The sequence below is a fragment of the Vitis riparia genome, chromosome 2, assembly GCF_004353265.1.
Source record: "Vitis riparia cultivar Riparia Gloire de Montpellier isolate 1030 chromosome 2, EGFV_Vit.rip_1.0, whole genome shotgun sequence".
NCBI classification, from domain to species: Eukaryota; Viridiplantae; Streptophyta; class Magnoliopsida; order Vitales; family Vitaceae; genus Vitis; species Vitis riparia.
Window position 1 is genome coordinate 18053165 of NC_048432.1, and position 26701 is coordinate 18079865.

At 37.8% G+C, this 26701-nt stretch overlaps 2 protein-coding genes and 3 pseudogenes across 3 annotated transcripts; 1 reads left to right on the forward strand and 4 right to left on the reverse strand.

Moving 5' to 3' along the window:
- Positions 1 to 473: 473 nt before the first annotated feature.
- Positions 474 to 4098, reverse strand: LOC117934172 (cellulose synthase-like protein G3). Its single transcript, XM_034855808.1, has 6 exons — positions 3462 to 4098; positions 2590 to 2739; positions 2313 to 2438; positions 1766 to 2194; positions 1282 to 1629; positions 474 to 1192 (listed from the first exon to the last, which is right to left on the reverse strand). Exons 1-6 carry the CDS (start codon positions 4062 to 4064, stop codon positions 644 to 646), a joined length of 2205 nt encoding a protein of 734 aa, XP_034711699.1. The 5' UTR covers positions 4065 to 4098; the 3' UTR covers positions 474 to 643.
- Positions 4099 to 5405: 1307 nt separating this feature from the next.
- LOC117934205 lies at positions 5406 to 9934 on the reverse strand (annotated as a pseudogene).
- A 519-nt stretch (positions 9935 to 10453) lies between these two features.
- On the reverse strand, positions 10454 to 13957 carry LOC117934181 (cellulose synthase-like protein G3). Of its 2 annotated transcripts, XM_034855827.1 has the most exons (7): positions 13343 to 13957; positions 13017 to 13166; positions 12666 to 12791; positions 12408 to 12541; positions 12113 to 12263; positions 11207 to 11554; positions 10454 to 11107 (listed from the first exon to the last, which is right to left on the reverse strand). In XM_034855827.1, exons 1-7 carry the CDS (start codon positions 13931 to 13933, stop codon positions 10565 to 10567), a joined length of 2043 nt encoding a protein of 680 aa, XP_034711718.1. In that variant the 5' UTR covers positions 13934 to 13957; the 3' UTR covers positions 10454 to 10564. The 2 variants fall into 2 exon arrangements, with proteins under 2 accessions (XP_034711718.1, XP_034711709.1); XM_034855818.1 differs by having other exon boundaries at positions 12113 to 12541.
- Positions 13958 to 18922: 4965 nt separating this feature from the next.
- LOC117930879 lies at positions 18923 to 21784 on the forward strand (annotated as a pseudogene).
- A 797-nt stretch (positions 21785 to 22581) lies between these two features.
- On the reverse strand, positions 22582 to 26171 carry LOC117934217 (annotated as a pseudogene).
- Between the last annotated feature and the right edge of the window lie 530 nt (positions 26172 to 26701).

Below are 26701 nucleotides of genomic sequence, written 5' to 3' on the forward strand. Positions count from 1 at the left end.
TAACTCTTAAAAAACAAGTAAAAATAATAAAAAATAATTAAAAGATGTTTTCTAAAAGCACCTTATTTTCTGATTATCAAACATGTTTTCTGATTTTTTTGTTCTAAAAAATAAAAAGGTATTCTAAAAAAAAGTTGGGAAACATAGTCCTAATCTCTAGCCAACAAATTTTTTATTTGTAAGGGACAATTGAATGACACGATGATATATATATATATATATATATATATATATATATATATATATATATATATATATATATATCTACTTAGAATATTTACTATATATAACTAAATTTTGCAATTGATGTTGTACTACTTAAGTTTGGGGTTCAAAAAGAACCTTTAAAAATATTTAAATAAAATTCTTAATTATAATTCTTACATCTTCTAATGTGGTTTGTCTATATTTTAAAGAATCATAAGTACCTTAAAATATCATAATTATCCTTATCTTTAATAAAAAAAAAATTCTAAAATACAACCTGCAAATATAAAATTTAATGATCGATCATCACAGTAGTTATTATTTCTTCTTTTACTCAAAGGCTTGCATATGGCTGACTCCGGCCCCCAACCAACCATAAACTATTCTACCTCAAAATAGAAGAACATCTAATTGAGAGAATCAGAGTCAGCAAATCTCAAAATGCCATGGAAGATGCTAATAATCTGTAAAGAGCCCATGCTAGAACAATTGAGATCAATGTGATCTTCACTGGCAATTTCCCTTCATCAGTCCTCAACACCATGGCTTCATATATGGGCCAGCAGTTCACCATTCCGAAACCAGCTAACAACATCTGCAGAAGTAGATCTTCAACCCTTCCTTGTTTTAAGACTAGTGCAATGCCCCTTAGGAATGAGGCCAGGTTGATTATGGCTGCTGTTGTTAGTGGCAAGAACAAGGGTGATGCAACTCCAAACTCGAAGATCCCTTGCTTGTATCGCTTGCTTTGCTCCTCTTGAACCACCTTGCTTGTCACTTTAAACCCGAAAGTCGAAATCCCGATGGACTTCAGGAAGTATTCAATCCACCCAAATGAGAAACTTGAGAGTCCTCTCATCATCCACATTCTCTGATTGTTCCACCACCTTACCGTTGTCCCCCCGGATAATATGAACTCCAGATTATCTTGTCCATAGGCTCCAAGGAAAAGGAATACATAGATGAAAAACCAAGGATCTGAGACCTGTAGAACCATGTGGATTTTCTTGCTAAATATAATTTTTATTGGTAATCATGTATACATAATTATAATACCATGGATTAGATACATACCTGTGGGAAGATTGAGGCGGAATTGAGCAGAGCCAGCTGAGGGAGAAAGGCATAGATGGTAAGGGGAATCGACCAAAAAGGCCAGAAGGCATAATAAGCAAAACCTAGCCCTGACAGAAGGTTTATGGACCGGACTCCATAGATGATCGGGCTATATTTGCAGAAGGCTATTTCAAGGAGGCCGACCGACCAACGGGTAGTTTGATTCAGCAACTCATGGAGGTTGAGGGGTGAATTTCCCAGAAATGCAGGCCTTTTGGGTTTGCAGTTAATGGATTTCCATCCCTCACATTGCAGCTGATGGCTCGTGTACAAGTCCTCAACCAAAGAACCATACCTAAAGCCCATCTGCACATCGTATAGAAACCAGAAATAGTATCTAAATATGTTCTCCAAAAGTGGTATCCCTACATGGGCTTTGTTTCTTTTCTCTATTTATGATGTGATAAATGCAAACTAGTACAAGTAATTACTACCAGCATACCTTGGTGCCCCACTTGGTTTGGTTCTCAAAATTGCAGCCTGCAACATGGTGAGCCATCGCTAAAGCTACATTGGACCTGATCGATTTGTTCGTCAGTTGATCCTGGTTCATTTCTGGGGTTTCTGATGGGCCACCAAAGAAGATTTTTCGCCGGAAAAAACCTCCAGAACCTACATGTTGAGGGCCTGCCAACCCATCCATTCCGGACATTTGAACTTGAAACACATGCCTTAGTTCACCACCATATATATCACTCTTGTTGATCCCATGGAAGATCTGCGGAAACTGAACATACCCAAGTTTTGGATCCATTGAAGGGTCTAAAAGATAGCACAGCACGCGAAGAGGTGTCTGTGGATCATTGGAGTACATGTCGCTGTCTAGGGTCAAGATCACTGGTGCGTTTGTCATGGTGGCTGATACTCGAAGCTTCAAATACATATAATTAATTAAGCAAAATTATAATATGAAGAATATGCAATGATATGCACATTTCAATTGAACGATCAACCATAAGTAATCTTTAAGTCATTATTAAAGCCCTTACTAGGACGTTAAGGGCACCGGCCTTGAAGTGATGTGGGGAATCCATTCTTTTTTCTCTAGAGATGTATACGAGGTTTGGCATGCCATGGCCAGTGATGTCCTTGTCTTTGCCACACTCTATTAAAACCTGTTTATGTCATTACACTTGTTCAGGACATCAAATAAAAAAACCCTCCTAATTTTCTTCCATTAAAAGGAGTAAAGTGATTTTTCATTAAGACACAAAATTAGAATTTTGCAGCATGTATAGGATGACAGGTTGCATTAAGAACATAAACCTGAATCACAGGAGGATGATTCTGAGGTGTAAATTCATCAGTCCATCTACTGAGCGCTTCGATTTCTCTTTGATTGGGGATATAATGGTGGCTAATGCTTCCTCTCTTGACCACATTCTCCACCCTATCTCTCATCCTCTCGTACATCGACTGCATCATTATCAATACTGAATCATTTTGATTACTCGTACAATAATTTTTATATCAAATGATTTTGCAACAAATATTACAGTTCATATATAGTCTTCTGTAAAAATAAAAAAATAAAAAAATATGAGCATGTAACATCATTCAAATTTCAAATGCTAAATTTAAAAATTAATTTACAACTAGAAAAATTTAGGATAGAGTTCAAAGATATTTAAGCTGATGGTAATTGTTCAACTAATCTATGTTTCTTATTCAGCAAAAATGCTTGTTTTTTAGGGAACCCACTTCACATAAAACCAACAAATGCCTACATAAGTGCACTAGCTTGGTCAAGCTTTGATGTAACCAGGGTTAATTTGGTTCTTCTGAGTCAATTATGGTGTCCACCAACAGATGGTTCCTATTAGGTTGGTTTAGGCTGAAAGTGACATAACCTACTGTTGTTGGCCTATGCTTCTTGGGTAATGAACACCATAAACCAAAAAGAAGGAAAAAAAAATGGAAAAGGAAAAGGAAGAAGAAGAAGAAGGGGGGAACGTCTCTTATCCCTTGCTACAAGGGAAAACCCCTTGATGCTTGTGGCAAAGTTTTCTGCAAATGGTCCTTCATGGGATAATCCAAAGAGGACTAATAATGAAGTATATATTCTCAAGGGGCAAATGAAAGAAAAAAGGAAAAATAATAATAATTAAGGCTCCTAAGGTGGAGTTTTGGAATTTTACCTTAATCTGATCGGTCTCAGGGAACCATGAGGGGTTGGACGCAAAATAAGCTTTGGGGCACCTCTCTACAATCTTGTTCTTCTTACAGTAGGGTAGCCAGTGGGAGGCAAACCTTGCAGCCTCCATAAAAGCAAAGAGAGTCAGCTGGGAACCTCCATCATCCGACACATATACCGACAGCTTCTCTGTTGGATAATCGTATGCCATCACAGACAGAGCAGTGTTCACCACATCAATCGGTGGCTCCTTATATGGATCAGCAGTGCATATAAACACATCCAAACCCGGGTAATTACTCTCCTTGGCATAATGCTCAAGGTGTTCAATGAAAATCTGACGTTCTGTGGGACACATGCGAAAAGCCAGAGTAGTTACCCACATGAAAGCCAGCACTGCGTCAGCTAGAAGAATGAGGAAGGAGACTATGGAAGCGGAATGGAGTAGAGCAATGAAATGGTGATATAGCAGAGCCAAGATGACACACAAATATACAACTGCGAATACTCGGTTTGCTGGGGTCCGACGCATGAGCGCCCTTGTGTGAAGAAGAGGAAGGCCATGGCTGCCGGTGCTCTTCCTCTCGGTCGGCTCTCCCCCTCCCATTTTTTTCCCTGGACAAGGTTGTGAGTATACCGTAGAAAGCCTTAATAAAATATGCGGTCCAGAATAGGTAGTGTCCAAGAATGTTACAGTCTTTGTCTTTTTCTACCAAAGATGGCGTGAAGAAAAGGAAATTGGATGTCTTTGTCACGAGGAAGAAAAACAGTGTGATGCCAATGTCGTAAAAAGAGTAAATTCAAGAAATTATCAACTGCTTTAGTAGGAGAACAGTGTATGAAATGATTGAGCTAGAGAAATATATGAGCGTTTTATTAGGACATAGAAAAGTAATGGCGTGTGAAATTTTTCCACCATTACGTTAGGGAGGTGAACTCCGAAATTGTCCATGAATAGTTGTTCGGGTGTTGTTTGTTTTTTTTTTTTTTTTTTCCCTCACGTGATTTGCTTTCAAATTTCAAATTATTTATTGTTTTACTTTTTAATAATTTATTACTTATTTTTTAAATTACTTGATCTAATGAAAAAAGACAAAAAGACAAGTAATATCTTAATTTTGTTAAATATGATAAGGTTAAAGAAATTTGGAATATGTTTTGTAATGATTCTAAAAAAAGTTTTTAATTTAAAAAATGTTTTTTTTAAGAAAAGATATTCAATAAAATTTAAGAAATTTTAAAAAAAATTAAAAAAGACTTATAATGTTGAAAAATGATGATTTATAATATTCTTTAGGCAATCATTTATAGGTGATTTTCTAAAATACTTTTCAAGGAAACATTTCTAATAAAAATATTTCAAATTTTATTACTTTCTGTCACATTTGTCTGCTCATTTATTCAACAAATTTAATTTTTTGTCGGTATGCTTTAAGGGGAGTTGGCCCAATATGGTTCATTTAAAATTAAAAAGTACAAATGTGGATGTGATTTGGCCTAAAAAATATTCACTATTCAGGGGGTCTTAACCACGTGGCCATGTCAATCGAGTTACTCCGTTTTTATTTTAAATATAAATATAAATGACGTGTCTCTACCTAACTTTTTAAATAAATATAAATGACGTGTCTCTTCTTGATTTAAAAAATATAAAAAGTCCCTTTTTAATTTTTAGTGATTCCCCTTGACTTTACAAGAGTCTTCTTATTTCATTTGAATTCCTCTTCGATTTTCAACAAAATTCATCCTCCCATTTTTAAACAATTGAATGAAAAAGTATACTTAAAATTACAACCGATTTCCTATACTTGGAGATTGCACTTTGGCAACCACATTTCTGAGCGATCTTCTCTTCTTCCTCAAACTCTATCTCATTACTTAGGTATTTATATTGGCCCTAAAACAGTTACTAAGGAGCTAATGGAACATGCAATGAGAAAATTAATTAAGTCACCATATTTTAGAATGCTATGGACGATGTTAAGTAAAGAGCCCATGCTGGAATAATTGAGATCAACGTGAGCTTCACTGGCATCTTTCCTTCATCCGTCCGCAAAAAGAATGGCTTCATATATTGGCCAGCAATTTACCATTGCAAAGACTGCCGAGAACATCTGTAGAAGTATACCTTCAAGCCTTCCTTGTGTGAAGACTTGGGCAATGCCCCAAAGGAAAGAGATGCAGTTGATTATGGCAGCCGTTGTCATTGGCAATAGCAAGGGTGATGAGACTCCAAACTCGAACACCCCTTGGCCGTATCGCTTGCTTTGTTCCTCTTCAACAGTCTTGTTTGTGACACTAAATCCAAATGTGGAAATGCCAATGGTCTTCAGTAAGTATTCCGCCAATCCAAACAACATACTTGTGAGCCCTCTCATCATCCACACCCTCTGATCATTCCACCACCTTTGGATTGATCCTCCAGACAACATAAACTCAAGACAATGTTGTCCATATATAGGCTCCAAGGAAAAGAAATATACGCAAGAAAAACCCAGGGCCTGAAGCCTGCATGTAAGACCATACAATTGCTCATGAGTATCAATTATTTCAATTGATCATTATTTATAATACTAATTGATCAATTACTGCATATATGGGGATGTATACCTTTGGGAAGACTGAGGCACAGGTGAGCAGAGCTAGCTGAGGTAGAAAGGCATAGATGTTAATTGGAATGGAGGAAACAGGCCATGACGCCATGTGCCCATGACATAATCCTGTGAGAAGGTTTATGGAACGGGCTCAGGTGATAGGGCTATGCTTGCAAAATGCCACTTCAAGGAGTCCCACACACCATCTTACAGTTTGATTCAACATGTCATTGAGATTGATGGGTGCCTTTCCCAGAAATGCAGGCCTTTTGGGATTGCAGAAAATGGACTTCTATCCTTCACAATGAAGTCGATAGCTTGTGTAGAAGTCCTCGATCAACCAATGTTCCATACCTAAAGCCCATCTGCACATTGTAGAAAACATTAATCATAGAGTACTATTTCTCAAAATCACGTGTCCCAATTATAAGTGTTACTATTGTTTGAGCCCCAACCCCCCACCCCCTCAAGGATTTGTGTTGGTGTTTTTAATTTCCCCTCCCATGTAGTGCTCAATGGAAGAATGAATTCTACTAACCTGCACCTATTAATGTAAGCAGAACTCTACCCTTTTATAGTAAACTAGCCAGTACTAAAGTAACCAACAAACATATATGCCTCAGTGCCTCATGTGGTTTCCTTCTCATAAGTGCAGCCTGCAACATGGTGTGCCATTGTTAAAACTTCGTCCGACTTGATTGACTCGCTCGCAGCTTGATGATCCTGGTTCAGTTTTGGGATTTCCGATGGGCCACCAAAGAGGACTCTTCGCCTGAAAAAGCATCCAGTACCTACATATATAGGGTCAGCCAATCCATGCATTCCCTTGGTTTGAATTTGGTACGCTAATTTGTGTTTCCCTCCATAAATATCATTCTTATTTATCCCATCAAAGATCTGAGGGAACTGAATGTACTCAAGTTTGGAATCCATAGAAGGGTCCAAGAGATAACACAGCACACGAAGAGGTGTTTGTGGATCATTGGAGAACATGTCACTATCCCATGTTAGGATTATTGGTGCATCGGTCATGGTGGCCGACAGCCCTAGCTTTAAAATGTAAACAAAGTGATTTTTTATATTCATGTGTGTATTTACACACACACATATATATAATGTATGTGTTGAATTTTGACTTAGTATCTCCTAGAATTTGAATTTTGAAGTTAAATATTGCAGCTGGAGTCTTTAACAAAATTTGCAACATCCAAATATTTTCTTGTTTTTATTTGGTCAAGATTTGGTTATTTGGTTATTTGTTTTCTATTTTATAGGAAGTAGTTGCTCATTATCTAGTAGCTTGATTTTCTTATTCTAATGTTATTTCAGTTACAAACTCATGTATTCTAGCACTCTTCATCAATAAAACTTGTGTTCCAGCAACCCAAAATATGTATTCTACATAAGTGTTTAAATCTTAGACCAATATTGTGGTATCAGAGCTGAAGTTATCTTGAGGGGCCAGTGAGTTGAGTAAGCCTGAATACCTTGAGAGTGCCTAAACACCTAAAAACTCGTGAGGTGAGTGAACCCAAAACACCACGAGTGAACCCAAACACCTTCTAAAATCATCTAGCAATGGAAGAGTCAAGTCTCATAGCTGCACCATCAATTCTTGATGGAGACAATTATGAAACTTGGGCTGTTAGAATGACAGTTCATCTACAAGAACTTGATGTTTGGGAAGCAGTGGAAGAAAATTATGAAGTTCATCTCATGGGAGCCAATCCAATTGTGGCTTAAATGAAGTTGTATAAAGAAAGAAAGATAAGAAAGGCTAAAGCGAAGGCTTGCTTGTTTGCTGCAGTTTCACCATCAATTCTCATAAAAATCATGAAAATTGATTCAACTGCAAAAATTTAGGAGTATCTCAAGGAGGAATACAAAGGAAATGAAAGAATCAAGTACATGAAGGTGATGAACTTGATTCGAGAATTTGAAATGAAGAAAATGAAGGAGTCTGATGTTGTTAAAGACTATGGTGCACAACTTCTTTCCATAGCAGACAAAGTTAGGTTGCTTGGAAAATAATTTTCCAATGAGAAGATTGTTCAAAAGATATTGGTTACACTTCTTGAGAAATATGAAGTTACAATTTCCTCTTTGGAGAATTCAAAGGATCTGTCAACTATTAGCTTGACAGAATTATTACATTCCTTGGAGGTCGCGGAACAAAGAAGACTCATGAGACAAGAAGATACTGTAGAAGGAGCATTTCAAGCAAGAATGCAGAAAAATGCATGCCATAAAAATGGCAAGATGAACAACAACAAGCCAATCAACAACAACCAAAAAAATGGAGTTTTTCCACCTTGTCCTATTTGCAAGAAGACAAATCATTCTCCACAAAAATGTTGGTGGAGACTAGATGTGAAATGCAACAAGTGTGGTAAATAAGGACATGTGGAGAGGGTTTGCAAAAATCAACAGCAGAAAGAAACTAGTGCAACGGTTGACTATTGTCAGGAGGAGCAATTATTTGCAGCAATGTGTTCTGCTAATAAAAGCACCTCTGAAAGTTGGCTTGTGGATAGTGGTTGTACAAACCACATGACAAATAATCCAAATCTCTTTAGAGAACTTGATAGAACAACTATTTCCAAAGTCAGAATTGGAAATGGTGAGTATATTCCAATGAAGGTCAAATGAACAGTTGCTATCGAAAGCCAAACAGGTTTGAAACTCATTTATGATGTTTTGTTTGTCCCTGACATTGACCAAAACTTACTCAATGTTGGATAGCTCGTTGAGCAAGGATTTAAAGTTTATTTTGAAGATAGGAATTGCATTATCAAGGATGTTAAAGGTAAAGAGGTGTTTAACATAAAAATGAAGGGCAAGCGTTTTGCCTTGAATTTATTGGAAGATGAGCATGCTGCTGTTTTACAAAAAGATAGCACAACAATGCTTTGGCACAGAAGGCTCGGGCACTTTCATCATGATGTTGTGCTCTACATGAAGAAAAATCAAATAGTTGAAGGACTTCCAGACTTAGAAAAAGATCTTCATATAAGTGCTACTTGTCAATATGGGAAGCAAACTAAACTTTCCTTTAAAAAAAAAAACATCTTGGAGAGCAACCCAAAAATCGCAACTGGTGCATACTAATGTTGATGGACCTCAAAAGACACCATCCTTGAAAGGGAGCATCGTTCACCAACTTACTACACCATATAATCCACAACAAAATGGAGTCGTGGAGAGGAAAAATAGAACGATTTTGGAGATGACAAGATGCCTTTTGCATAAAAGAGATCTACCTAAAAATTTTTGGGCTGAAACTGCAAGTACAATAGTATATTTGCTGAACAAATTGCCAACAAAAGCATTAAAGAAGCAGACCCCTTTCGAAGTTTGGTTTGAGTTTCTACGTGGAAGACTTAGAGTTTGCATCTACTAAGTCAAAGAGGAGTGTTGAATTTTGACTTAGTATCTGCTGGAATTTGAATTTTGAAGTTAAATATTGCAGTTGGAGTCCTTAACAAAATCTGCAACATCCAAATATTTTCTTGTTTTTATTTGGTCAAGATTTGGTTATTTGGTTTCTATTTTATAGGAAGTAGTTGCTCATTATCTAGTAGCTTGATTTTTTGTTATTCTAATGTCATTTCAATTACAAACTCATGTATAAATTCAGCACTTTTCATCAATAAAACTTGTGTTCCAACAACCCAAAATATATATTCTGGATAAGTGTTTAAGCTTAGACCAACATATATGTATATATAATAATTTTTTAGAGCCACTAGTGGGCTTATACAAGGACATTAAGTGCACCAGCTTTGAAATGGTGGGGCAAAGTCGTGCTTTTCCCTCTGGAGATATACACAAGGTTGGGCATGGTATGGCCAGCGTTGTCCTTATCCTTACTGCTCCCTGACAAAACCTGCCTTCAAAGTTGCTTTTCATTGTAATATTAAATGAAATGCCCTTAGTCCCATATGTAATGATAAAATGGTAGCTGTCAGCAGTGGTGATTAATCACTAATTTGTGGTACTTTTTATCGTTAACTAGAGGGCTGTCTTATCGCAACCCCACTTAAGTGGCCCAAATCATGAAGAGCACCAAATAAATGTAGAGTTTATTAAGAAATATTTTTCATTTAATTTAAAAAAAAATAAAAAATAGAACAGATTTAAGCATTGGGATGATTTTAAGTAATTAAATGAAATATAATGTAATATCAATATAATGCACTAATAACCTCACAAAAATATCCTAGAAAAATTAATTTGCAATATCACCTTTTTGAAGTCTTCTACTTCTTAATTTCCATCAGAAAATTTACTTGTCGTGTTTTGTTATCATTAAAAAAACTAAATCAATATGCACTCCCTTCGACTACTTTAAGAAATATATTAAGGGTGCACAAAAAATATTATAACCAATAAAAACGAGCAATTTAACAAACACTGGAATTTACAACAAGCTACTATCAATGATATATTACAGGCTGCAGCACAGAAAACAATAATCATAGAGACAATGAGAAAATATAGTCATAGCCATATCCTAAAATGCAATGGAGGATACCAAGTAAAGAGCCCATGCAAGTGTAATTGAGATCAATGTGATCTTCACAGGCATCTTTCCTTCATCAGTCCTCAAGACCATGGCTTCATATAGGGGCCAGCAATTCACTATTGCAAAACCGGCTAAGAGCATCTGCGTAAATAGACCTTCAAGCTCTCTTTGCTTGAAAACTTGTACTATGCCCCATAGGAATGAGACCAAGTTGATTACTGCAGCTGTTGTCATGGGCAAGAACAAGGGTGATGGGACTCCAAACTCGAAAATCCCTTGGTTATATCGCTTTCTTTGTTCTTCTTCAATTACCTTGCTTGTGACATTAAATCCAAATGTGGAAATGCCAATGAACTTCAGTAAGTATTCAACCAATCCAAAAATTAAGCTTGAGAGTCCCCTAATTGTCCACATCCTCTGATTGTTCCACCATCTTTGGATTGTTTCTCCAGCTAACATAAACTCGAGACACTCTTGCCCATAGGCACCAAGGAAAAGGAATATGTACAATAAAAACCAAGGGTCTGAGGCCTGTAAAACCATACAATTTGCTTATTAAGTATCAATTATATAATGGTATTAATCATGAATTCATAATTGCGATGCTAATGAATGCCTAGATGGGCATACCTTTGGGAAGATTGAGGCGCAATTGAGCAGAGATAGCTGGGGGACAAAGGCATAGATGGTAATTGGAATGGACCATATTGGCCAGAAGGCGTAGTGAGCATAACATAGCCCTGTGAGAGGGTTTATGGACTTGACTCCGAAGGTGATGGGACTATATCTGCAGAAGGCCACTTCGAGGAGGCCAACAGACCATCGCATAAGTTGATTCAGTGTGCTGTGGAGATTGATAGGTGAATTTCCCAGAAATGCAGGCCTTTTAGGGTTGCAGAAAATGGACTTCCAACCCTTACATTTTAGCAGATAGCCGGTATAGAAGTCCTCAGCCAATGATCCATATCTGAAGCCAATCTGCAAGAGTTTGAAAACACATCCTAGACAGTATTAATTAGACCAGAAGGAGCACCAGTAATTTAGGCTTGTTTAGTAACTATTTTCAAAAATAGATTTTTATTCTTTATAATAGTAAAATAGGAAACACCTTTCACATTAAAAAATAAATCGTTCTTAAAAACAAAAAATAAAGTGTTTTTAAATAACATCTTTTAATTATTTCAATTATTTTCACTTATTTTCTAAGAATTAAAAAAAAAAAAATCATCATAAAAATATGAAAAATAATTAAAAATGAAATACTATACATAAACATTGCTTTTAAAACATATTTAAACCCATAAAAAATAGGTTAAAAAACATTTCTGATTCCCAAAGGGTTTTTGTTTTATAAATTATCAAAACAATTTTCAAAAACTAGATTTCAAAACTGTTTTCGAAGAAACTTCTTACACAAAGCTAAAAATGACTTCTCTTGTGGAAAGTGAATTCTACTGACCCACACAGTAGATAATCCAGCAGAACTCTCCCCTTTTTATTAATATTATCTAGCAATAAAGTAACCAACATGCTTACTTCAGTACCCCATTTGGTTTGCTTCTCAAAATTGCAGTCTGCAACATGGTGTGCCATTGCTAAAACTTCTTTGGAATTGATTGACTTGTTCACTAGATGATCCTGGTTCAGTTCTGGGGTTTCTAATGGACCACCAAAGAAGACTCCACGCCTGAAAAAGCATCCAGTACCTGTATATGTAGAGCCAACCAATCCATCCATTCCACTGGCTTCAATTTGGAACTCTAATTTGAGTTGACCTCCATAAATATCATTCTCATTGATTCCATGGAAGATCTGAGGAAACTGAATGTACCCCAGTTTGGGATCCATAGCAGGGTCCAAGAGATAACACAGCACACGAAGCGGTGTTTGAGGATCATTGGAGTACATATCAGTATCTAGTGTTAGGATTACTGGTGCGTTGCTCATGGTGCCTGATACTCGTAGCTTCAAAATGTAAACAAAGTGATTTTTCATATTCATGTGTGTGTATATGTATGTATAAAGTATGTATAAAATAAAGTATGTATGTATGTATAAAATAAATTTTTAGAGCCATTAGTGGGCTTACAAGGACATTAAGTGCACCAGCTTTGAAATGGTGGGGCAAAGTCGTGCTTTTCCCTCTGGAGATATACACAAGGTTGGGCATGGTATGGCTAGCGTTGTCCTTATCCTTACTGCTCTCTAACAAAACCTGCTTTCAAAGTTTCAAGATATGCATCAGTGGTAGCTGTCAGTAGTGGTGATCAATCACTAGTTTGTGATACTTCTTATCGTTAACTAGTGGGCAATATTACCGGAACGGCACTTAAGGGGCCCAAATCATGACATTTGATAACACATAAAGTAGCATTATTGTGCTTTTTGAATTTTGGGGGCCAAGCGTCAATCATCTATCAGTCTAAGCTATGAAGGAAACCTGAATTACTGGAGGATGATTCTGAGGTGTAAATCCATCTGTCCATCTGCTGAAAGCTTCACCTTCTCCTTCATTAGTGATATAATCATGGCAAATGCTCCCTTTCTGGACAGCTTTCTCCACCCTATCTCTCATATTCTCATACATCATCTGAAACACTATCTCGTTTGAATGAAAGAGGAACCCTTGGTTCTTTGTTCTCCGCATAAATATATAACATGATTACATGTATTTTGTACAGAGAAATTAGCTAGTTAATTGAATATGGAAAGAAATTAAACTTGATCAATGTTGGTGCAGGCCCCGAAAAATTATATATATGTTACCTTAATTTGATCAGTCTCGGGAAACCATGAGAGATTAGATCTAAAATATGCCTCTGGACACCTCTCTACAATCTTGTTCTTCTTGCAGTAAGGCAGCCAGAGGGCAGCAAACCTAGCAGCCTCCATGAAAGCAAAGAGGGTCAGCTTGGAACCTCCATCATCTGATACATAGACCGACAACTTCTCTGTTGGATAATCATAAGACATCACAGATAGAGCAGTGTTCACCGCACACATAGGTGGCTCCTTATATGGATCAGAAGTGCATACAAACACGTCCAACCTCGGATAATCACTTTCCTTGGCATAATGTTCAAGGTGTTCAATGAAAACCCGACGACCCACTGGACACATGCGAAAGGCCTGTGAGGTTGCCCACATGAAAGCCAGCACTGCATCAGCCATAAGAATGAGGAGGGAGACTATGGTGAAGGACTGGAGTAGAGCAATGCAACGGTGATACAGCAGAGCTAAGATGGCTAAAGAGTAGAAGAAAGCAAATACTCGGTTTGCAGAGGTTCGACTCAGTGGCACACGAATGTGAAGAGGGACATGGATGGTGCTGCTCTTGCTCCCAGTTGAATCTCCCATTTCTTTGGTGTGTATCCTGCGGGTGAGGTTTCTGTGGCTCTTGTATACTATCACTTTTAGCTTTTATGGGGGAGGTTGAAAGAGACGATTTCCAACGTGGTTTATTTTATTTTATTTTAAAGTGAGAATTTATTTTATTTTATTTTTTTTTGTGGGGAAATCGTCTCTTAAAGAGATGATTTTCTACTTAGATGTTTTTTTTTTTTTTTTTTTTTTTGTGAAAATCATCTCTTTAAGAGACGATTTCCCATTTCATGTGTTTTTTTTTTTTAATTTTAAAGTGAGAATTTTTTTTTTTGTGGAAATCGTTTCTTAGCTGTTTTTATTTTTATTTTTTATTTTAAAGTGAATTATTTATTTATTTATTTATTTTTGGTGAAAATCGTCTCTTCAAGAGACGATTTCTCACTTACAAATTTCTTCTCTCCCTTTGCTGGACAAAACTACATAGATTTGAAATTATTTTTTTTACCACGGTAATTTAGACATTATTTTTAAAAACTGCCATACTCTTATAAAAAATCCCTGCATCATGATATGCTAATGCTAAAACTTCTTTTGGACATGTTGATCCTGGTTTTTGGGTTAATTTTGTGATGGTTCTGATGGCCACACCTAAGAAAACATTTAGTGGGAAAAAACTTGTATAACCACATATGTAGGGCTTGCCTACCCATACACCATTCCTATGAGTGATGGATTTAATTAATAGATGCCTGATTTCTCCACCATAAATATCAGTTTTGTTGATTCCATGGAAGAACCAAGGAAACTAAATGTACCCAAACTTTGGATCCATAGAAGGTGTAAGGGAAATAGTTCAAAATTTCAAACTATCAACTAGAAAATTCTTTTCCAACCAAATTATTGCTAATCAAGGGTTGTCAACAACTACGGAATGCAAGAATCATGCAGAAGATAACACCAACAACTAGCAAATTCCTCTCTAACAACTAGTTAACCAGCTATCATTTGAGCCCCCTCGAATTATGGCTATGTTTTTCTTAATTATCTTTTAGAGCGTACTCTCGAGCATGCTTATGGCTCTTACTAAAACTCTATGATTTTTGCATTTAATCAAGAAGCCATCATAGTTGTACTATGCCCCATAGGAATGAGACCAAGTTGATTACTGCATTTGTTGTCATGGGCAAGAACAAGGGTGATGGGACTCCAAACTCGAAAATCCCTTGGTTATATCGCTTTCTTTGTTCTTCTTCAATTACCTTGCTTGTGACATTAAATCCAAATGTGGAAATGCCAATGAACTTCAGTAAGTATTCAACCAATCCAAAAATGAAGCTTGAGAGTCCCCTAATTGTCCACATTCTCTAATTGTTCCACCATCTTTGGATTGTTTCTCCAACTAACATAAACTCGAGACACTCTTGCCCATAGGCACCAAGGAAAAGGAATATGTACAATAAAAACCAAGGGTCTGAGGCCTGTAAAACTATACAATTTGCTTATTTAGTATCAATTATATAATGGTATTAATCATGAATTCATAATTGCGATGCTAATGAATGCCTAGATGGGCATACCTTTGGGAAGATTGAGGCGCAATTGAGCAGAGCTAGCTGGGGGACAAAGGCATAGATGGTAATTGGAATGGACCATATTGGCCAGAAGGCGTAGTGAGCATAACATAGCCCTGTGAAAGGGTTTATGGACTTGACTCCGAAGGTGATGGGACTATATTTGCAGAAGGCCACTTCGAGGAGGCCAACAGACCATCGCATAAGTTGATTCAGTGTGTTGTGGATGTTGATAGGTGAATTTCCCTACCTTAAGGCTATCACGTTAGTGGATGAGATAGCTAAGGTGAGGACTACGACCCTCTATGTAACGACCCGCACCCAACCATGTAGATATTGTCCGTTTTAGGCCCAAAGGGGCCCTCACGGCTTTAAAACGCGTCTACTTGGTTAAGAGGAGCCTTTACATAATAGCGCCTGGAACTTTCTCCCATATCCGATGTGGTACATCACAAATACCCCCCCCCCCCCCCCCCCTCATTCAGACACAACGTCCTCGTTGTGTCCCATGGGATTGCGGGGTCAAACAGACAAACACCCCTTATGGGGCCAAACAAACCCCCACATCGGGGTCGAAGATCGACTCTAATACCATTTGTAACGACCCACACCCAACCATGTAGATATTGTCTGCTTTAGGCCCAAAGGGGCTCTCACGGCTTTAAAACGCGTCTACTTGGTTAAAGGGAACTTCTACATATATACCGCTAGGAACTTCCCCCCTATCCGATGTGGGACATCACACTCTACCTCACCAACACGACTACTCTATGGTGGCGCAGGAAGATCACCAATATGAAGAAAGACATTTGCACCATAAAGACATGTGAGGATTTCAAAAGGGAGATCAAGAGGTAGTTCTACCCCGATGACATGGCTTACCAGGCTAGGAAAAACATGAGGCGTCTCAAGCACACAAGCTCTATTTGCGACCATGTCAAGAAGTTCTCTTCGCTCATGCTTGAGATTCCTAATATGACTAAGGAGGAATTATTATTTAATTTTATGGATAACCTGCAAGGGTGGATCGAGCAGGAACTAAGGTGCCGAGGAGTTCAAGAGTTAGCCACTGCTATGACAATAACAGAGTCTTTAATGAATTACAAAAGAGGAAATTCTTCCAAGGTTGAGTGTTTGGAGGATAGCCATGCAAGAGTATAGAAAACGAGGATGCGATGAAGCATGGTATTGTTAGAATGAGATTGAGCAAGACGTTTAACATCCAAGAAGGAAAAGGTAAAGCGAAAGGAAGGATTTTACGCCTAAAATCAAGTGCTTCATGTGTGATGGTCCACATTAGGCACTGGATTGTCCAAAAAGGAAGGCGCTCAATGCAATGATTGAGGAGAAGGAACAAGAAGATGAAACACATATGGGTTCGATGCAGCTACTAGGTGTCCTCCAAGTCAACCCAAAGCCTAGTATGCTTAAGACCTCCTTACTATCAAGGGTACAAGTAAATGAGGCAAAGAGAGAGTGAGCTGAAGTAACTCACCCATACATGGATAAGGTCACTAAAGGAAAGGTGAACTCGATGGGCAAGAGAAAACAACGCTCCAAGCATCAAAGAAGTAAGTGTCTACATTCGTTTGGGACTTCATAGGAAAAGGAGGTGAAGGATATCCTGGCTAAATGGGTCACCAGGAGACAAGGGGTCCCTCATGTGATAAAGCATCTAGTTCGATGGAAATGACTACCTAAATGACAAGCAAGCTAGGAACACGTGGATGCCTTAAGAAAGTTCTGGAAACACATTGAGAAGTTTCAAGTTGAGGCGACGACAGAGACGTCGACGACATGGGTAAGGGAAAGTGTAACAAGATGCTTTAAATGACCCTTCCCCATAGGCTTATATATAAGGACAGGAAGCTTCTAGAGACTCCTAGAACCATCTTCACTTAGCTACAAGGTGGAAGAATGTGGAAGCTTCTAAAGAAGGCTAGAGATGCTTACACATCTTTACACTTAGATAAGAGACCATTGGAATAGTGTGGGGTGTTCTAGAGTCTTCCAAAGTCTTCTTGTACACAACCTTGTACATAGACTAGTGTAGGAGCTACTAGATTATTCTTGATTTGTATGGAATCCTCCAAGGTTCTAGAGACTTTTTAAGGTGCCTATAAATAGGTTAAGACCTCATTTGGCCAAGGCACCACCTAAATCACTTCTTAACCAAGCAAGTGAGTTTCCAAGCACTTGTAAAGCTTTCTTTGAGCAATAAAAGCTTTAATTCTTTAAGAGTTGCCTACTACGCCTTCTAAAGCTTCTAAGTCGTGTGTATCTTAGTCTAACAGATAAGCATAAGAAGTAAGACTGACTTAGATCAAGTGTCTTGGCTCGTATAAGTGCCACACGAGCTTAAGAAAAAACTAAATCCGTGACAACAAGCTCTAATATCCCCTTCTCCTTCAACAGTTCTCTCTAAAATCCCACTTCAATAGCCCTCGACTCCAACGATCCCACACCTTCAAATTAAGGTAAAACAAATTTCTCTCCCATGTTAGATTCTAAAATCCCATTTTGAATCATTTTTTTCTTCTCCCGTTTTCCCTTCTCCTTCCACCTCTCCATTGCATCAAAATAAAAAATAAGATGGATTTGTTTCTATTCAAATCCATTAGCAATGGTTGTTAATTTTTCTTTTTGATTTTTAATCTCTTGTTTAAAAAATCATTTGTTAGGAATTTTTGTGCTACCATTTCAGTAGCAGATTGCATATTCATGTGGTGACCACTCTTCACAAAATGGCCATTGTCGCTACTCTGGTACTTCTTTTTTCATTTACACGGGCTAAATTTTTAAATTTTCTCTAACAATTTGAATTCTAGGTTACTCTGTTTTTGCTATTTTAGTTTGGGAAGCCTGCTTATTTTGCTATTGCATTTGCTTTTGGGCTCTCTAGATTTCTATCACTCCTTTTGCCTTGAAATTGCAGTTACCTTTGGGAGGAGCGGAAAGAGAGGCAAAAGGAAACTTCGGAAGATATATCTTCAAAATTCTTCAATTTGCAATTTGTCCCACTTGAGGTATTAACTCTAGTCTTAGCAAGCATAAAGAAACTGTTAGACTTATTTGTTGCATTGCGAAAAGAGATTATAAGTGAGGAATTGCCTTTATGCTATTTCTAGCAGCCTCCTTATTATAGGAAGGGATGGCTTTATGATGATATACAGAAATGGCTAAGGAGGTTGATTTAAAGGTTTTTAATATCCATGCATTAAATATGTACTTTTGTTTGATATTCAGATTGCAAATTATATTTACAAAATTTTGATGCAAAATATTGTGGAAATTTAGCACAGAACTGGGAGCTTATCAAGAATGGTGATCTTGATTAATAATGCAGGTCAAAAGATTTTGACGTAGGGTTGTAGTTACTTGTCACAATTTTGTGGGACTCTGTAGAAACATTCTTAAAGATATGGAAAAATTAACCTGAGTTTCTCTCTCAAGATTTTACAGGAGACAGCAAGCAGTTTTGTGAAAGAAAATATGCGGTCAAGGTTTGTTTTATTAACCAGCCTGTAGCACATCCTTTGTGATCCTTATGAGTGGGTGCTTTTCTTCTACTACTTGATGCCTTTAATTTTGAAGCATAGATGATTATGGTTGATGCTGAATATGGATGGTGATTCATTTCTGAAAGCAGTGTTTAGTTATGAACTTACATGGGAATTGACTCTAGTTGCTGTAATCATTGGTTTAAAACCCAATGAAACTTTGAGATGAACTAGCTAAAATTATTTGTGGGCCTCATACTCTGTTTCTTTTATTCTTTTCAAACTGATCTATGGTTTTACATCTATTTAACAGTTTTTTCTCCTAAAAATATGTTCAGAGAGAAACATAAGCCACCAGCCTGATATTTCCTGCTTATTTTTCAATCACCATCTGGTTGTAGCCATTTAAAGTCTGAAATGTTGTCTGCCTACTTATAGTATAGGTTTCTGTCACATTATACAGGGACAAAATCCTTCCCTGCTTTTGGGGTTTATTTTAAAATTTAAATGCTTCTCTATTTGTAGGGAGGAAAAATCCAGGACTTGCTTTACCAAGTACTTGAACAAGAAGAGGATGTCATAATAGAACATGATGCACAATCCAGAGAGAGTCGACGTATGGCTTCTAGGTATGGTGCACAATCCAAAACTTATTCAAATAGGGCCAAACTAGCCTTTAAAATTAGATGCCTGTATGTACATTTAGCAACTATATGGGTTTCTCAACAATGATCAATATCTATGCCCTACATTGCTGTAATTGAATTTGTTTTCTGTGCATGTCTTGTTTGAGTTGTGATGCAGTGGTTGAATGATCATCTGCATTTCATCCAAAGAGCGTGTTTAAATCTTTCTTGACTTGATTGTGGTATTGTTCAAACTTCAAATCTTTCTTGACTTGATCAAACTAATTCTTGTTTCCTTTGATAAAATATTTAGGAGGAATGGACAATGCCTTCAGTACCAGCTGGGTGGAATGGACAATGCCAATCAGGAGAAGCATTTAATGCATCATCTTGCAACAGTTTTTATAATAGTAACACCTTATTTAGTAAGATCATTTGATGGAAATTTATTGACAGAGGGATCCTCACTTATTTTAAAAAAAAAAAATTACGATATAGGAAAGTGATTGGAGACAGTTCTGGTCATGGCAGCCACACAGCCTCAACAGCTGCAGGCCGGTATATGACAAAATGAATTATAAGGGCTTGGCAGCTGGAGGTTCTAGAGGAAGTGCTCCAATGGCAAGGATTGCAGTGTACAAGACTTGTTGGGACTCAGGTTGCTACGATGTGGACTTACTAGCTGCCTTTGATGATGCAATTAGAGATGGCATTCATATCTTGTCTCTGTCCTTAGGTCCTTAAGCTCCTCAGGGAGATTATTTTAATGATGCCATCTCCTTGGGGTCATTGCATGCTGCTAGCCATGGGGTAGTGGTAGTTGCTTCTGTTGGAAATGAAGGAAATCAAGGTTCAGCAACAAACCTTGCTCCATGGATGATCACTGTTGCTGCTAGTTGAACAGATAGGGATTTTATATCTGATATCGTATTAGGAGATGTGCTAATTTCACAGCAATGCTATTTCCTGGTTAATGTCTGTAGATTTATACATTATTCTCAGGCTCTTAAAACACTTCTTGGTCATTGAATAGGGTGAAAGTTTTCTGTTTGAAATGAATGCCTCCACAAGCATCATCTCTGCTTCAGAATCCTATGCAGGATACTTCACTCCCTACCAATCCCGGTGAAGCAGAAGGTACCTGACAATAAGTATGGCCTTAGATATTAATGCATAAATGAAAAATCTCAAGTTATGTTTTCTTGTTTACTTGTTCCTCTCGCTACTGTTTGGAGAGTTCCTTGAATAATACTAAAGCCAGACAGAGATTTTGGTATGCCAACATGCTGAGAGTTCAACAGATTCCAGCTGGCAAAGAGTGCAGTAGTCAGAGAAGCTGGTGGAGTTGGGATGATTCTTATAGATGAAGTAGATAAAGATGTTACCATGCCTTTTGTGATCCCTGCAGCTATTGTTGGAAGGGGCATGGGTGACAGGATTCTATCCTATATTAATCATACACGGTTATTTTCTACTCTCTGATGATGAAGATTCAGAATGAGATAATTGAATTACTTTGTATTTCTCATTTAAGGCTATTCCATTTACATGAACAGAAAACCAGTTTCTAGAATTTTCCCTGCAAAAACTGTATTGGGATCTCATCCTGCTCCTCGAGTTGCAGCATTTTCTTCAAAAAGTCCCAATACCTTAATCCCAGAAATTTTGAAGGTATATTCCTACTAAAGAGCATTAAATTTTATGTGGGCTGCTACTTTAATTACTTGTTTTTAATTTTACTCATGCTTTATTTCTGATTATTTTTCTTTGTAGCCTGATGTCACAGCTCCTGGATTGAATATCCTTGCAGCCCAGTCTCCTGCACTTGAGAAAATGCATTTCAACATTCTCTCTGGAACTTCATGGCTTGTCCGCATGTAACAGGAATTGTGGCCTTGGTCAAAGCCACCAGCTTTGTGCGCGCGCGCGCATATATATATATATATATATACTTTTAATAATTAATTTTACATATAGTTCTCAAATCAAATTAGTCTCCACCATGGAAAGTTGTTTGGATAAAATAAAAAAAATTTTAAAAGTGATGGTCCATAAAATATACAGCCAGCTGGACATAGTGCTAGGACACAAGCATCTATAAATCAGGGCATCTGGTCGCGGCCACAAGTAGCTGGCACCTGTAGCAGCATGCTGTTGGCCACTCCTGGCAACTATACACCATATTAAGTCCAGCAAAAGTGCAGCCGCAGCCATAGTTTCAGACTTATAGCCATGCTTTTATATGTGGCCGCAGCTACAACATTTATCTACACCTTCTATAGCTGCAGGGTGCCAGCCGTGGCCATAAACCTACCTTCTTGTAGTGACATCTATTATAAAAACATGTCGCATTCTCTGTAGGAGCTTTAGCCTAAATTCTCTGTACTTTGAGAAATAAAGGAAGAGTAACCGTATTCTCTTTTGATTCTGTCTAGTTAGTTTTTCCATCTTGATGTGATGAATGTACACTAGCTAGTAGCTACTGAGCTTACCTTGGCCAGGTGAAACATCAGAAATATTTGGAGAAAAAATTCTTACGAATTGATTCACTCTCAAAATTCTTTAAACAAGTCTTATAGGAAATACAAGACACAATAATAGGAACTAAATAACCACTCAGCGAACCTACAACCAAACATTCCAAATTCACAGGAGATGGTGATCATTGTATATTTACGTGAAAAAAACAGCTAGCAAATCTCTAAGCATGCAGTAATATCTCAGTCGAATCTACTCTTTTCCAACGTCGCCTATATATTCAAGCAATGGTTGAGGTTGAGAGTGTATACACCAGAGGAAATATGGAATTATTTCTGGACTATAAATTTTTTATCAGGCAGTGGATTAATTGTTTCTTGTCTGTGGTATTCTGCTGAACTACCTTAAAATTCCATATCTGTCTGAAGTACCTTAAAATACATGAAAAGAAAGCTTCATTTATTAGATGACTTTCATTTTGATGATTTGAATTACTGAACAATTAGTGATCTTAAAACGTACCAAGGAAATGATTAAAGAAACAGTGAGAAAATTACAGTCACCATATCTTAAAATGCTATGGAAGATACCAAGTAAAGAGCCCATGCAAGGACAATTGAGATCAATGTGATCTTCACTGGCATCTTTCCTTCATCAGCCCTCAACACCATGGCTTCATATATGGGCCAACAGTTCACCATTGCAAAACCAACTAACAAAATCTGCAGAAGTTGACCTTCAATGCTTCCTTGCCCGAAGACTTGTGCAATGGCCCATAGGAATGAGACCAAGTTGATTATTGCTGCTGTTGTTAGTGGCAAGAATAAGGGTGATGTGACTCCAAACTCGAACATCTCTTTCTTGTATCGCTTGCTTTGTTCCTCTCCCACAGCCTTGCTTGTCACACTGAATTTGAATGTGGAAATGCCAATAGACTTGAGGATGTATTCAGCCGACCCAATTGAGTAACTCGAGAGCCCCCTCATCATCCATGCTCTCTGATTGTTCCACCACCTTTGAGTTGTGCCCCCAGATATTATTAACTCGAGATAATCTTGTCCGTACGCTCCAAGAAAACAGAATATATACACAAAAAACCAGGGATCTGACATCTGCAAAACCATTCAATTTTTTTCAGTAAATATCAATATTATTATTATTAAATATTATTCTAGTAAAAGGGCATACCTTTGGGAAGATCGAGACATGCTTAAGCAGAGCTAGCTGGGGGAGAAAGGCATAGATCGTAATGGGAATTGACCAAATGAGCCATAAGGAATAGTAAGCAAAACATAGGCCACTGAGAAGGTTTATGGTGCGGGTGCCATATGTGATTGGGCTATATTTGCAGAAGGCCACTTCAAGGAGGCCGATTGACCATCGCCTGGTTTGATTCAGAAAGTCATGCAAATTGATGGGTGAATTTCCCAGAAACGCAGGCCTTGTAGGATGGCAAAAAATGGACTTCCATCCCTCACATTGAAGCATATAGCTAGTGTAGAAGTCCTCAGCCAGTGATCCATACCTAAAGCCGACCTGCACATTATAGAAAGTGGCAATGTTCCCTTTAATTAAACAAGAAGCATCTCAAAACTGTCATTTTAATTCTATATCCTAGTAGTAACCAAGCCTACCTTGGTGCCCCATTGGGTCTGGCTCTCAAAATTGCAGTCTGCAACATGGTCGGCGGATGCTAAAATTTCCCTGGACTTGATCGACTTGCTCACTATGTGATCCTGGGTCAGTTCAGAGGTTTCTAATGGGCCCCCAAAGAAAACTTTTCTCTGGAAAAACCCTCCTGTACCTAGATACATAGGGCCTTTCAGTCCATCCATTCCCGCGGGATGAATTAGCATTCCATGCCTGGCTTCACCACCATAAATATCATTCTTGTTGATCCCATAGAAGATCTGAGGAAACTGAACATACGCAAGTTTGGGATCCATAGAGGGGTCTAAGAGATAACACAGCGCACGAAGAGGTGTCTGTGGATCATTGGAATACATATCGCTATCTAGGGGCAGGATCACTGGTGCATTAGTCATGGTGGCTGTCAAAACATATAAACAAAAGTATTTATATTTATAAACCCATGGTTGTGCGGGCCACTTATTTTGAAAGATCAATCATAAAGCTCGATGGCCATTAGTGAGCTTACCAGTGCATTAAGAGCACCAGCCTTGAAATTGTGGGGTAACTTGATGCTTTTCCCTCTGAACAAGGTTGGGCATCGTATGGCCCATGACATCCTCATCTTTACCACACTCTAACAAAACCTGTTGTCAATGCATGCCCCACCATATTAGTGTTAAAAATCTTTTGCCTCCATTAAAGGCCTCCTTTTTTCTAGTTAAATCTATTGCCCCACGATGCGGAGCACACCCAGAATTTTTCATTTTATATATATATATATATATATATATATTAAAGTTGCATTAATATAATAAACCTGAATCACTGCAGGATGATTCTGAGATGTAAATCCATCAGTCCATCTGCTGAAAGCTTCCAATTCCTGCTTGCTATTGATATAATCATGGCTAATTATCCCACTCTTAACCACAGTCTCCACCCTAATCTCATGTTCTCGTACATCAGCTGCATCATAATTCAGGAATGATTTTGATTATTATTAACCTCTAAACATTACTATATATGATTAATTATTTATATATCCTAATTACAAATGTTGTAGAATAATTTGCAACAGTGTATAATATAGTAGGTAACGTTAGTCAAATGTTGGTGGTTCCAGATATGAAGGATCATGAAAAGATTACGTCAGCGTTGGTGAAAGGGAACTGTATCCAATATGTGAGGAGCAAGAAACAAGCAAGTCATATTAGGATTTAAAAATAATAAGGGTGGAATTAATTCAAGGTTATCTCAGCTGATGGTAATGGTTCAACTAATCTCTATTATTTTTATCATTAAAACAATATTTTATTTTCCATTGAAGGTGGGAACCACCATGTCACTTGGTCTAGCAAGATCTCAACACACAGCATATGGGTCTGACTTCTCTGAACGTGGTTATGATATCCTCCAAGAGAGAAGTCCAATTAGGATGCTTCCAAATTCCAACATAAAACAATATTATCTTGGTAATTTATTGATTTTAGTTTTGAAAAATAGGTGAAGCTTAAAGATATGTGTAGAAGAAGGTGATAACTCCAATTGTGAAGATTCATCAAGTGGACTTTTTTGTGGTTTGCCTATACTGATCAGATAATTGAATGTGTAAACCTTCGGTTAATTGCTGAATAGTATGAATTGAAGACTCTGCTTGTGTTTGCTAAAAACTAACTCCAAATAGAAATCAAGTCACGTGAATTGTAGAAGAAAATACCAATTAATATGCAAATTATGAGCCATGTTAATTTGGAGTGTTGTTCAAGTTGATGAGATTAAATGTATTCCCTTCTTCCACTAGACATTATATTTGATCCTAATCATGAAAATTTTATCACATATCATTGAATCTCTAAAGTTAATTACCTTAATCTGATCAGCCTCGGGGAGCCTTGATGAGGGCTTGGACCCAAAGTAGGCCTCGGGACACCTCTCTAAAATCTTGTTCTTCCGACAAAAAGGTACCCAATGGGTTGCAAACCTAGCAGCCTCCATGAAAGCAAAGAGGGTCAGCTGCGAACCTCCATCATCTGATACATATACTGACAATTTCTCTACTGGATAATCGTATGCCATCACAGATAGAGCAGTGTTCACCACACCTATAGGTGGTTCCTTGTATGGATCAGCAGTGCAGATAAACAGATCCAGTGCCGGATAATCACTCTCCTCGGCAACATGTTGAAGGTGTTCGATGAAAACCTGACGTTGGGTTGGACACATCCGAAAGGCCTGTGCGGTTACCCACATGAAAGCCAGCACTGCATCAGCGAGAAGAATGAGGAAGGAGACTATGGTGGTGGAGTGAAGTAGAGCAAGGTAGTGATGATACAACAGAGCTAATATGGCACACAAGTAGACGACTGCAAATACTCGGTTTGCGCTGGTGCGATGCAGTAACGCCCGTGTGTGAAGAGGAAGGCCTTGGCTCTGATCGGTTAGAGCCATTAGTGGGCTTGCAAGGACGTGCACCAGCTTTGAAATGGTGGGGCAAAGTGATAGCTGTCAGTAGTGGTGATCAATCACTAATCAGTAGCGGGCAATATAATTACTAGAACCCCACAAGTGTTGTGGTACTTCTTATCGTTAACTAGTGGGCAATATTTACTAGAACCCCACTTCAAGTGGGCCAAATCATGACATGTGACAATACCTAAAGAAGCTACATTATTGTGCTTGTTTACATATGCTCAAAAGCATGCATCCTTGCTGCAGCCCAATCCACACCTCAACAGTGCACAGGATGGGAGCATCATCCCTTCTTAAATATGGCTTCATTCTGCTTCCCATTTCAGATGTGGGATTCACTTACAAAGATTAGAAAAATAATAGAGCCAAAGCACACCACCAAGACTTGAACAGTGGTATGCTGGATGGAATTTAATTCACTTGCTAGTAAAGCTGTGTTGGTCTTGGAATCATAAGATGCATATTACATATATTTTAGTTTATCATTTATATATATATATATATCATTTTTTGAGTTTTTTCTAA

Coding starts and splice junctions, on each gene's coding strand:
- LOC117934181 (XM_034855818.1), bottom strand. CDS start 13,933: ATGGGAGATTCAACTGGGAGCAAGAGCAGCACCATCCATGTCCCTCTT. Junction 13,167..13,342: donor CCGAGACTGATCAAATTAAG/GTAACATATATA, acceptor ATAGTGTTTCAG/ATGATGTATGAGAATATGAG. Junction 12,792..13,016: donor ATCATCCTCCAGTAATTCAG/GTTTCCTTCATA, acceptor CTTTGAAAGCAG/GTTTTGTTAGAGAGCAGTAA.
- LOC117934172 (XM_034855808.1), bottom strand. CDS start 4,064: ATGGGAGGGGGAGAGCCGACCGAGAGGAAGAGCACCGGCAGCCATGGC. Junction 2,439..2,589: donor ATCATCCTCCTGTGATTCAG/GTTTATGTTCTT, acceptor TGACATAAACAG/GTTTTAATAGAGTGTGGCAA. Junction 1,630..1,765: donor AAACCAAGTGGGGCACCAAG/GTATGCTGGTAG, acceptor TACGATGTGCAG/ATGGGCTTTAGGTATGGTTC.